General features: G+C 45.7%; 2 protein-coding genes across 2 annotated transcripts in view; one reads left to right on the forward strand and one right to left on the reverse strand.

The window, feature by feature from the left end:
* Sbf (SET domain binding factor) overlaps positions 1–12,711 on the forward strand; it is a 101,512-nt gene that overhangs the window by 68,621 nt on the left and 20,180 nt on the right. Inside the window, exons 13-23 of the mRNA XM_073089352.1 lie at positions 5,820–5,955; positions 6,444–6,565; positions 6,780–6,877; positions 7,221–7,386; positions 7,854–7,959; positions 8,513–8,647; positions 9,490–9,658; positions 10,195–10,343; positions 10,980–11,137; positions 11,742–11,896; positions 12,410–12,575. Coding sequence (XP_072945453.1) covers positions 5,820–5,955; positions 6,444–6,565; positions 6,780–6,877; positions 7,221–7,386; positions 7,854–7,959; positions 8,513–8,647; positions 9,490–9,658; positions 10,195–10,343; positions 10,980–11,137; positions 11,742–11,896; positions 12,410–12,575 — 1,560 coding nt within the window. The remainder of the gene's footprint in view (positions 1–5,819; positions 5,956–6,443; positions 6,566–6,779; positions 6,878–7,220; positions 7,387–7,853; positions 7,960–8,512; positions 8,648–9,489; positions 9,659–10,194; positions 10,344–10,979; positions 11,138–11,741; positions 11,897–12,409; positions 12,576–12,711) is intronic.
* LOC140754528 (uncharacterized) lies at positions 2,909–5,188 on the reverse strand. Its single transcript, XM_073089565.1, has 4 exons — positions 5,044–5,188; positions 4,617–4,784; positions 3,988–4,149; positions 2,909–3,142 (listed from the first exon to the last, which is right to left on the reverse strand). The coding sequence occupies exons 1-4, from the start codon at positions 5,113–5,115 to the stop codon at positions 2,972–2,974; spliced, it is 573 nt and encodes a 190-aa protein (XP_072945666.1). The 5' UTR covers positions 5,116–5,188; the 3' UTR covers positions 2,909–2,971.

Consider the following 12,711-nt stretch of genomic DNA (forward strand, 5'->3'; position numbering starts at 1 on the left):
TCAGGTGAGCTCCGTGCCCCGCGCGCGACCTGGCCGCGCGCCTGCCCACCAACAAGCACCTGCTGCACCACCACCAGTTCGACCTCATCGTCAGGTGAGCTCCGTGCCCCGCGCGCGACCTGGCCGCGCGCCTGCCCACCAACAAGCACCTGCTGCACCACCACCAGTTCGACCTCATCGTCAGGTGAGCTCCGTGCCCCGCGCGCGACCTGGCCGCGCGCCTGCCCACCAACAAGCACCTGCTGCACCACCACCAGTTCGACCTCATCGTCAGGTGAGCTCCGTGCCCCGCGCGCGACCTGGCCGCGCGCCTGCCCACCAACAAGCACCTGCTGCACCACCACCAGTTCGACCTCATCGTCAGGTGAGCTCCGTGCCCCGCGCGCGACCTGGCCGCGCGCCTGCCCACCAACAAGCACCTGCTGCACCACCACCAGTTCGACCTCATCGTCAGGTGAGCTCCGTGCCCCGCGCGCGACCTGGCCGCGCGCCTGCCCACCAACAAGCACCTGCTGCACCACCACCAGTTCGACCTCATCGTCAGGTGAGCTCCGTGCCCCGCGCGCGACCTGGCCGCGCGCCTGCCCACCAACAAGCACCTGCTGCACCACCACCAGTTCGACCTCATCGTCAGGTGAGCTCCGTGCCCCGCGCGCGACCTGGCCGCGCGCCTGCCCACCAACAAGCACCTGCTGCACCACCACCAGTTCGACCTCATCGTCAGGTGAGCTCCGTGCCCCGCGCGCGACCTGGCCGCGCGCCTGCCCACCAACAAGCACCTGCTGCACCACCACCAGTTCGACCTCATCGTCAGGTGAGCTCCGTGCCCCGCGCGCGACCTGGCCGCGCGCCTGCCCACCAACAAGCACCTGCTGCACCACCACCAGTTCGACCTCATCGTCAGGTGAGCTCCGTGCCCCGCGCGCGACCTGGCCGCGCGCCTGCCCACCAACAAGCACCTGCTGCACCACCACCAGTTCGACCTCATCGTCAGGTGAGCTCCGTGCCCCGCGCGCGACCTGGCCGCGCGCCTGCCCACCAACAAGCACCTGCTGCACCACCACCAGTTCGACCTCATCGTCAGGTGAGCTCCGTGCCCCGCGCGCGACCTGGCCGCGCGCCTGCCCACCAACAAGCACCTGCTGCACCACCACCAGTTCGACCTCATCGTCAGGTGAGCTCCGTGCCCCGCGCGCGACCTGGCCGCGCGCCTGCCCACCAACAAGCACCTGCTGCACCACCACCAGTTCGACCTCATCGTCAGGTGAGCTCCGTGCCCCGCGCGCGACCTGGCCGCGCGCCTGCCCACCAACAAGCACCTGCTGCACCACCACCAGTTCGACCTCATCGTCAGGTGAGCTCCGTGCCCCGCGCGCGACCTGGCCGCGCGCCTGCCCACCAACAAGCACCTGCTGCACCACCACCAGTTCGACCTCATCGTCAGGTGAGCTCCGTGCCCCGCGCGCGACCTGGCCGCGCGCCTGCCCACCAACAAGCACCTGCTGCACCACCACCAGTTCGACCTCATCGTCAGGTGAGCTCCGTGCCCCGCGCGCGACCTGGCCGCGCGCCTGCCCACCAACAAGCACCTGCTGCACCACCACCAGTTCGACCTCATCGTCAGGTGAGCTCCGTGCCCCGCGCGCGACCTGGCCGCGCGCCTGCCCACCAACAAGCACCTGCTGCACCACCACCAGTTCGACCTCATCGTCAGGTGAGCTCCGTGCCCCGCGCGCGACCTGGCCGCGCGCCTGCCCACCAACAAGCACCTGCTGCACCACCACCAGTTCGACCTCATCGTCAGGTGAGCTCCGTGCCCCGCGCGCGACCTGGCCGCGCGCCTGCCCACCAACAAGCACCTGCTGCACCACCACCAGTTCGACCTCATCGTCAGGTGAGCTCCGTGCCCCGCGCGCGACCTGGCCGCGCGCCTGCCCACCAACAAGCACCTGCTGCACCACCACCAGTTCGACCTCATCGTCAGGTGATCCGCGTATAACCTCTTCAGAAGTTCAAATGATACGACTCTGAAGGCACCACCGGCATACCTAACTTCTTTATAAGGCAATGTTAAACTTGCTGTTTTGCGTTTTAAGGATTTGATAAAGAGATAAGTCTTCTTCAAGGATAACAAATCTATAACCCATCTGAAGTAAGAATTTAGTTTTCTGGTATTAATTTCAGGTGACATTTACCTCCATCAGACGGATTGCATGCTTTTTACTACTTCAATGTTTTACAGAGATGAATACATGTTGCCCAATGTCGCAACGAAAACAAGCATTCTTGTGGCAACGGAAATAAATGACGCCGTAAAATTGGCAACTTTTATTTAGGTAAAAACAGTCGCCATTGTAAATTTCCAAAGTGTTTCACATTTTCATATTTGATGCGATTCCGTGAACATCCGCGGTAATTAAAAAACACTGTATAGCATTTATGCAGGAAGACTTGAGTTCCGCAATGGGACTAACTATGCAAACTAATTTCAACATACTGAAAATAGAACTGTTACAAAACGGAAAAAATATAATACTAGAATAAAATGACCTACATAAACTTTTTGTCATATACTCTAACTACAGTCCAAATATGATTTATGCGATTTTATGAGATTAATTAATGCAGATTTTGTATAATCCCTCAATTTTTGTTCAAATTATTTATCATGAATTTAAGGAAACAAGATATATAAGGAAAATATGGCAATATGGAATATTTTAAGGATAAGAAAAAAAAATATATAGCTTTCTTGAAGGTCAAATTTACTTTAGTATGTTTCTGATAGCTAAAATTAATAATGGATAACAATATAATAATTTAAAATAATTATTGTACAAAAGCTTCTTTAATGGAATACAATGTTTTTGTGCAATTTTTTTATTATAAAATATCACATACACTATAAATCATAGTATTTTTATGCCGCATTAATTTACGCGGTAAAACGAACAGTTTATTGAAGTAGGTTCTATTCGCACTCGTACCCATCCATGTCCTCGTCGAACTGCAAGGTGCACTTGACGCACGAGACGGCCTGTCCGCTACGCACGAGCTTCGCGACCGCCGTGAACGTGCCGTACACGCTCTCCTTGGGCAACTCGCAGTAGTCCACCGCGTAGTCTCGGATGCTGTATTTGTCCTGTTGGGAGTAAGTGGAAAGTTGCTCGTGAATTGAGTGATTGTAAGCGTTGATTATATATGTCTGTGCTATACAGTAAGTTCGGTTAGTAATAATCAATGTTAGCCAACGTTTGCGTATGGAAAGTTTCAAATTAAAATTTTCTAAATAATAATAGCCAAATTCTCAACTCTGGTGTGGTAGAGTGGTATAAGTCAAATTTATCAAGCTATTTGAAAATATAGTGAAAAAGAGATACTTAGTTATACAGGGTGAATTTTTCAAATAGGCCTTCAGGGCCAAATCCGAAACTATAAGGATTAGCGAAAAATGCTGAAAAGAGTTACGAGACCGACTTTGATAAAAACTAAAACTGCATCATTAGTTTTTTAAAATATCTTTTTCCTTAGCCGGGAATCGAACGAGTTCATTTTGAAAAAAAATAAACCCTCTATATTATTCCACTATCTGATAGTGTCGCTTATAAGGATCAAATTCTGGGAAACAATGTTAAATGACACACAAAAGGAAAAGCCTCAATTTTAAGAAAATACATATTTTTTCATATTAATTTGGCAGTTAATTTTCCGCCAGTCATTAATTTAAACATTTCGCGGATTAACAATTTTTTGGCCTAATGTTTCAAATAATTCGAAAGCGGGCGTTTTGTTTTTCAACAATTTATAATTCTATGTTCGATTTAGTTATTTTTAGGACCATTATAATAGAACCCATTCAAGGTGGTAGAACCCTTTGTGGTTCGACTCCGGCGGCACTAGCGCCACACCTATTTCTACCTAATAACAGCAGTGTTAGGCGCTGTTGTGTTCTGCTGTTGTGTTGTGCGTTTAGCTTAGTTAACTTACCGCCTTAACGGGGAAGTCCGGGGGGTCCATCCCCGCCATCTCGAACGCAGTCCTAACATTCCCCTCGGCGTACTTCTTGGCGAGGCGCTCCACGCTGTCGTCGGTCAACACTTGCCATTCCTTGCAACCGCCGTCCACATGCTTGCATACTATTATTATGACCTGAAGGAAAATTATAGTGTGCTATTACACCACATAAAATCACTATAATTACTTTTCAAGTTTTGAAAATTTCGATTGAAATCATTGTACAATGTTTGAATAATCTATAGTTTTTTTACCTTTTTGAACACCTTTTATGATAGTATGTGATATTACACTCTGTCAATTTTATATTTTTTTATTAACAACTAGTATTTATCGTTCCATGTCCTTTATACATCGCCGTCATGGGATTAAATAAAAAATATAACATAGAATAGGATACATACATATATTCATAACCTGAACCAGTCTTTGACATCTTTCTTACAATCAAAAGCGACTTCAAATACGCCTCTAAGCGGTAGTTGCACCACGTCACGAACGCTTACATGAACTACGTACCCTCTCAATCCTCGTCATCCCATCGCTTGACGCTTTTAGCAAGCACCTGCCTTACTGTGGACAAACATGAAGGTCGCTCGTACCCCGAACATGTCGCCGACGTCCTCGTTGCACTGGAAGTCGATGTCGAACACGTCCAGCGTGCGGTTGTGCTTGCGCCGCGTCACGTCCACCTCGCACACCACCTGCATGCCCTCTGTATCCCCCTCGTCGCACTGCTCCACGCTCTGCAGCAACCACCTGCCTTTACCCTGTAGAGATAATAGGTGTTAAAGAGTGGTTTTATGTTTGCGATTCTAGCGCCACATCGAATCAACGGATGCGTTTAACTGTCGGGAAAAAGTATTTAAATTGCAAACATAATTATCTCTTTGTTAAATTATTATATCATATGGTATCTGTCTAACCAAAATGTAGTAACTAGCGATACCTTATTTATTGAGTAATATTTTAAAATATGTAAAAAGTTATTTCCTAATTATCAAAGTTTAAAAAATATATATTAATTACCAAATCCCCTATGCCATGCACCATAGCTACCGTTGCGGTTAAAACACAAAATAAATACTCTTTTTTTATCATTGTGTAATATTATGCGCGAACAGATCGACAATAAACCATCAAATTGCGTGTTCCGTTTAAATAACCTATGAATGGTGTATTTCATGTCTGATGGCCATGTTGATTTTATCGTTCCCATGTCGCGATCATGTTGATAATGTAACATGATACCTAATAGACTTTGTAAATATTTCTGTGAAAAATAGAATATTGCATCATTAAAAATAATCTATTAACAATAAAAGTAATCATCTGTTGATAAATATTTTTTATTGTCAACAGATCATTTTTGTAAAAAATAATATTAAACAAGAAAGACACAGAGAAATATATTTATTTAGTGTCCTTTCTCAAAATGTTATATTGTAGTATTGATGCTGTTGTCTATTTAGTTCATTTTCAAATAGTCCTTCGAGCCGGATCATATCATGTACAATGTTGTATGTTATATCTCTTATATGACCTGAAACTATCTTGATCTGCGGCAAGTTATAGTAATGAAATTTAAACGCTTACTGTCAAATAAATCGTATGTCTCGCGTATGATTATAAGATTAAAAAATCGTAGAAACAAAATTAAAAGTAGAAATAAAATTATGGTACGATCCTATTAAATTTTATATGTAATGTGTTTAACCATTTGTTCCTAGACTAAAATATGTGTAGTGTTATAAGGAAATTACTATTTTAAAGCCACCTGTATAATGTAATGAAATATATTACAGGTTAATAAACTGCGCGTTGCAATCGGCGAGCGCGCTGGACGAGCACTCGATAGCGGCGGCCGTGTTGCCGCTGGCCACTGCGTATTGCCGCAAGCTGTGCACCGGCGTCATACAGTACGCGTACATGTGTATACAGGTTGGTGTTTTATTTGAAAAAATATAATAGCAAGTATGTAACTTATAACAATTTTAGCGTAGCTAGCAACTCGTAGCCTAAAACTGGGGAGAGTTTAGATATTCCACAGAGTCCTATTGCGGATTGATGGAGTGATATACCGGTTAGAAATTTACTTGTTTTAAAACTAAAAGTATCCGAATAAATTAATGACTACTATCCAATGATAATAACCAAGACGGACGGTTTCGATAAGCCTTTCGCAATCTACACAAACTATAAGGTTATTATGAGTCAAGATTGAATAAGCATCGAAAACTTAGCCTTCTGTAGATACATTCTTAGATCCATACGGGTTGCTTATTTGTGCTCATATATGTAGTTAAGTTTTAGAAAAAGACTTGATTTCGAAGAGTATAATGTGAACAATGTCACTCTGCTCATTGCAAAATCAAGGCTTTGGCCCAATTCTAATGAAAATGAAAAAATAATATATCATATGTATCCAGGAGCACGCGGTGTGGACGAGCCAGCAGTTCTGGGAGGCGGCGTTCTACCAGGACGTGCAGCGCGACATCAAGGCGCTGTACCTGCCCAGCCCCGCGCACCACCCGCGCGTGCCCAGCCCCAGGTAACATACACCACACACACCACCCATCCACCCATCCACCGGCGACACCGTGTGGACAATTGACACAAGTATTTTACATTGGTCACTTCTGGATCCGACAGGAATCTCAGAATTGTGCTTTAGTTAAATGTTTATCGTGCTATTTCAGGCGATTCTATCTGTAGGATTTCTCTTAAATGGACTGGACAAATACAACTTGTATGATTTATTTCAGGGAGGACGAAGAATACATATCTTTGCTGAAGGCGCAAGAGCCGAGCGCGTTGGAGATAGCCGCAGAGCAAATGAGGCTCTGGCCCAGTTTACCACAAGGTAATGTCATAGTCTATTATTAGTTGCAACATAGTATTTTAGACACCCACACATCATGTCCTATACCGCTGGTCCTACCAACATTGAAAGATTGCCATGTCTATCACAAATCGACATTTGCCAATTGCTTCATACTAAAAAATGTTAAATTTTGATATTATATGTCAATATTCTCGTATGAAGTCTTTTGCAGGGAAAACATTGGATAGATAGATTATTAATAACGAGCGAAATTCAATTAGAGCCAATGATTGGCTTTAATAGTAATGCGTTCGTTCACTGACCGAATAAAGTGAACTAACGTGATTCTGAAGCTGATAATAATTAATTGTGATTTACGCAGAGAAACAACGCGAGCTGATAGCGAGCGAGGAGTCGACGCTGTACAGCCAGGCGATCCACTACGCGAACCGCATGGTGTACCTGCTGCTGCCGCTAGAGGGCGCGGGGCGTAGGGCCGACGTCAGGGGCGACGACATGGACCGCGCCAGCAATAGTATCACTAACAGGTATATTGTTTATCACGACAAATGGCTATCCAAATTATTCTGTATACATACATACATTAGCTAAATGTATGATGGGAAGGGATGTCAAAAAATTGACGATTATTTTAGTGTAATAATCTATTCAACAATCGATTATTTTTTACTAATTGATTATTTTAAATAAGCGATTGGCAACGTGTGATTCGCGACTTACTATTTGAAAGTCATTTTGACGACGTTGTTTTTAGATTATTCCTTCATTATAAATTCTGATAATTCATTTTTTAACATCGATTTATTTTAAAGAAAGCAAATTCATTATTAATTTATCGATTTTTCATTCCTTTGTTCCCATATACCTCATGTACATTTAGCTGACTTTGTACTTGTTATACTGATTCTGTAGCGTGTACATAGTGTGTAGTATCTTCGTTAGTGCCAGTATCTTCGTTAGATAGTAAATAATACGTTTCTCGTCAATTGTACAGTGTTGCAGAATCTGACAGCGCAGACGCGGAGTCCGGGTTCGAGGAGGCTGACCCCGGTGAAGCGGGGAATAATGTTATCAAGATGGTCTCTCGGTTTGTTGACAAGGTATGCTCTTGAATGCTAAATATATTAGTAATTATCGCATAATCTTCTTAACCTATTCCGTGCGGATGGCACCACAGTTGTGCCACATCCGCTACAGTTGTGCCACATCCGCACGGAATCGGTTAATATACAGGATGCATTTTTCAAATGGACCTAAAGGTCGATTAGCTATTCCTTAGCATTTAGCTATTCCTTATAGTTTCGAAAAGGGCCAAATCTGACACTATAAGGAATAGCTGAAAATGCTGAAAGGAGTTACGAGGTTGATTTTGATAAAAACTAAAACTGCGTTATACGATTTTTTCCCTCTTCAAATCTTTTTCCTTAGCCGAAAATTCAACAAGTTGACTTTGAAAAAGAAAAACTATACAGGATAAGTCCACTATCGGATAGAGTCGCTTATAAAGATTAATTTACATATTAAAAGAACAAGCTAATTTTTAAGAAAATTTCTACTCGTTATCGCCCAATAATTTGAACCTGCGGACGTAGGCTACTTAGCCGTTTATCACAGTGTCAAACATAATAAAGGGATTAAAATATATGTGTGCAGGTCTGTACGGAGGGCGGTGTGACCGCGGAGCACGTGCGCTGTCTGCACCAGATGATCCCCGGCGTCGTGCACATGCATCTCGAGACTTTGGACGCGGTCGCGAGAGAGAGCCGCAGGCTACCACCCGTGCAGAAGGTTAGATATTAAAATATATACCATAATCTGCAAAATAGCTAAGCTAATGATATAGTACTTCAAAGTATATTTAAGAGAGTATGTGTTCGTGTTCAGTTTCTGAAATAAGTGGGTGAAAAAAAGGTATTTTTTGTGCCTGGAAAAAAATTGGTCTTCTTAAAACTTTATTCAACTATAGGTCCTTTAATTTCCAGCTTAAACGCCACACCTATTTCTGCATAATAACAGCAGTGTTAGGCGCTGCCGTGTTCCGTTATGAAGGGTGTGGTAAGGGAGACATACTTTTCCGAGGCGTTCCAACTTAGTCCTCAAGGCGGTAGCGGCGAATCTGTGGTCGACCTCAGGTCGAATATCTAATCCTATCTGGGGTTGATTACAGATGTCCATGGGCGGCAGTAGTCACTTACCATTAGGTGGACGGCATGCTCGTCTGCTACTCCTATATTATAATACACTTTTATAGTTAATCAAATTAAAAACGAATAATTATTGCAATCTAGCAACTTTGTCATGAACTTTTAGTTCGTTCCACATAGCCACGGCGCTACCTACCTCCAACACCGTCACCGAAAATCGTTAATCCTGCTGATTTCGTAGTCGATGTTATTCATTTTCGTGATCTCGGTCGAACTCGAATATTTTCTCGTATTCATAGCTCTTTTGTTAAATTGTGTGTAGTTATTAAAGTTTTTGTCGTTTTGTTGAATTTGTGAAAGTTTTTGTTTCCTGTTAATTGGTTAGGGTTTACAGTACCTGTAATCGTATTTTGACAATGACGTTTCTTTGTTGACATTTTGGACATGTAATTATGAATCAGACGTACAGTATCGTGTCCCCCCCAGCCGCGCATCGTGTCCCCGGCGCTGGTGTGCGGCGAGAGCATCGCGGCGCCGGCGCTGCGCGCGCTGCTGACGGCGGACGGCCGCGCCGCGCCGCTGCTGCCGGCGGAGGGCGCGCTCTTCCTCACCAACTACCGCGTCATCTTCAAGGGCACGCCGCTCGACCCCTTCGGTATGTCCACATGTAAAGTCCGTGCCAAACTGTTACTCCGCTCCGAATTTAGAAATGAATCGCGGCGCCATAGCTAATTGTATGACTACACCTGCTTGCAACAACTTATCGCGGATATTTAGCGCGGATTATAAAGTGGTTTCGAGGTTTAATTGACACCATCTGTCGTTAAACTTTTGTTTAGAAAGTATGGTAAGTTTATTTTATAGATTCTGTCGTAGGGACTTTCCATAAGTCAATGCTGAATGGCGTTGTTGAATCACGCTGTCGATCTATATATATAAGGTACAAACCAATTCTATTTGAAATTGTTTAGAAAGGTCCATTGCTAATGGTGTTCACTAATTTAGCCAGTGGGTGTTAATTAATACCTAAATAATTAAAAAAGAAATTCCCATCAGAGACGCCAATTTCTATTTAAGATTAAACATGCTTATAAATGATCTCAAAATAATTTCGTTGTATTAGTAGTTAATTTCCTAGCATCTGCTCACTACGAGGGCACACGTACTAATTTCCCGCATATGTTCGTGCAGCGTGCGAGCAGTCGGTGGTGCGCGCGTTCCCGCTGTGCGCGCTGACGCGCGAGAAGGCGGTGCGGCCGCCCGCCGCCGCGCACGCGCACCTCGACCACGCGCTGGCCGAGGGGCTGCAGCTGCGCGCCGCCACCTTCCAGCTCATCAAGGTTACCGCACCCTCCGCACGTTCTCGCTGTACGGGCTAACAGCAGTGTGTTAAAAGCTGCTGTGTTCTGGTTTGAAGGGTGTGGTAAGGGAGACATACTTATCCAAAGCGTTCCAGCTTAGTCCTCAGGAGTAGCGGAGCATCTGGGGTCCATCTCAAGTAGGTAATCTCAACCTCCATCTGAGGTTGATTACGGATGTCCATGGGCGACCGTAGCCACTTATTAGCTTACCATAAAGTGGACTACATGCTCGTCCGCTACTCTCGTATTATAAAAAAAAGACTTTATGTCAAACCTTTTTCTATGGCGACCCGCGTGGCGGAGCGGTCACCATACCGGTCTGACGCGCAGAGGGTCCCGGGTTCGATCCCCGGCCAGACAGAAATTTAAATGATGAATTTAGATTTCTGTCTCTGGGTCTGGGTGTTTGTGTATTTGTCTCTGTGTGTGTCCATGGCACCCACGATACAGGGAATCCTAGTGTGTGGCTGTGAGTGTAGAAAGCGTGTAGAAAGCGTGTGTGTTCGTTATGGGGAAATTAATATGACAATGTGTATGTGTTCGTACCTAAAGTTGGTAGACTATAAGCCTAGCATTTTTTCCTACGATAATGTCAATGTGTGTGTGTGTGTGCAGGTGGCGCTGGACGAGGAGGTGGCGGGCGAGCAGGCGGAGGCGTTCCGCAAGGCGCTGGCGCGGCTGCGGCACCCGCCGCACGCGCTGCTGCACTTCGCGCTCGCGCCGCGCCACGCGCCGCCGCCCGCGCTCGCCGCGCCCAAGCACCACACGCTCAAGTACACACGTTTATGAACTATTGACTACTTCTCGCACTGGGCACTGACACGCACGTAATATGTACGCTCCGAAAAACTGCAATTGATCTGCATCTTTCAAGATTCTTTAATAAAGACTTTTCGAGTTCACTGAGCGGCAAAACTATCCATTCCTGGATGTTCTCAGATTTTGATGCGGTGATGATGCCTCGATAATTAATTCCTAGATAACCTGGGCTAGACTGATAGTCATTTAATGTTTGGCTTGCATCAAAATTGATTCTAAAAAATATTTATATTTCACCAATCGACTATACAAGTCGACTATACATTCATAGTAGACTCGGCGCCAAACTTCTAGTCCACTCTGAACATAGAAACGAGTCGCGTCGCAACAGCAAATTAGCGGTACGAAAACAGCACGGGGCTCCCCGGCACCCGTCCACTGTCCGCTCTCGCCCGCGGGTACATAACGCAGATAGTATGCTTGTAATTATATTCCACCACATTGGCGCTCTGACTCTCTGACATCTGCGCGCAACAACTTCAAAGCGAGCTAAAAGTTTGGCGCGGACTCTATAAACACTATAGTATTATAATAATTAAGAACATATAATTTCTACAGAGGATTCGCCAAGAAAACCCTGTTGAAGACGGCGCGTCGCGCGGGGCTGAAGCCGAAGCCGTCCAAGCGGCAGAAGTACGTGCTGCCGTCCGCAGACGCGCGCTCGCTCACCTCGCCGCCGCTCATGTCCTCGCTATCCGCTGACACCCTGTCATGTGAGTAGTACTTAATAAGGGCGTTGCCAGGCGATGATCCATGCAGTTACACGTATATAAAGGAGCAGTAGTCATATTTCCCTTTAATTTTATGTATGTGTGTATGTAGAATGTAGAGCATAAAGAGTTTGCCTCAATATATAAATTAGTTTGTTAATAGCTCCTACTTCTGTCTCATAACAGTAGAGTTAAACGCTGTTGTGTTCTGGTTTGAAGGGTGTCGTAAGGGAGACATACATTTCCGAGGCGTTCGAGCTTAGTCCTCAGGAGTAGCGGCGCATCTGTGGCTGATCTCAGGTATCAGTATCTAATCCTATTTGGGGTTGATTACACATGGTGGCAGTAACCACTTACCATCAGGTAGACTGCATGCTAGTTTGCTATTAATATATTTTACAAAAAGGCTTTCAAACGAAAATAAATATTGATTGACCAAGGCAAAATATTCCTCAGTGTTTTGTCTCTATCTTGTTTTTTATGCAACAATGATGATGTTTATTTATGGTGTCCTAGTGGAGGAGTTGGAGCTAGGCGCGACGGAGGGCGCGGAGCCCCCGGCGGCGAGAACGTTGGAGCGCGTCCGCGAGCGGGTGTACGCGCGGGACTGGGCGCGCTGCGGCCTCGCCGCGCCGCCCTTCCGCCTCGCGCACGCCAACGCCGTGTACACGCTCTGCAGGAGGTAACCAGAGGAGATTTTCCCATTACAATGCTACAGAAGAAAAACATCGATAAAGGTGGTGGAACCCTCTTTGGTTCGACTTCGGTGGCATCACCGTCACATCTTTTTCTGCTTCATAACGACAGTTTTAAGCGCT

This window comes from Epargyreus clarus, unplaced genomic scaffold (genome assembly GCF_041222505.1).
Source record: "Epargyreus clarus isolate Ecla_fem2 unplaced genomic scaffold, WU_Ecla_fem_2.2 ptg000029l, whole genome shotgun sequence".
In the NCBI taxonomy this organism is placed as follows: domain Eukaryota; kingdom Metazoa; phylum Arthropoda; class Insecta; order Lepidoptera; family Hesperiidae; genus Epargyreus; species Epargyreus clarus.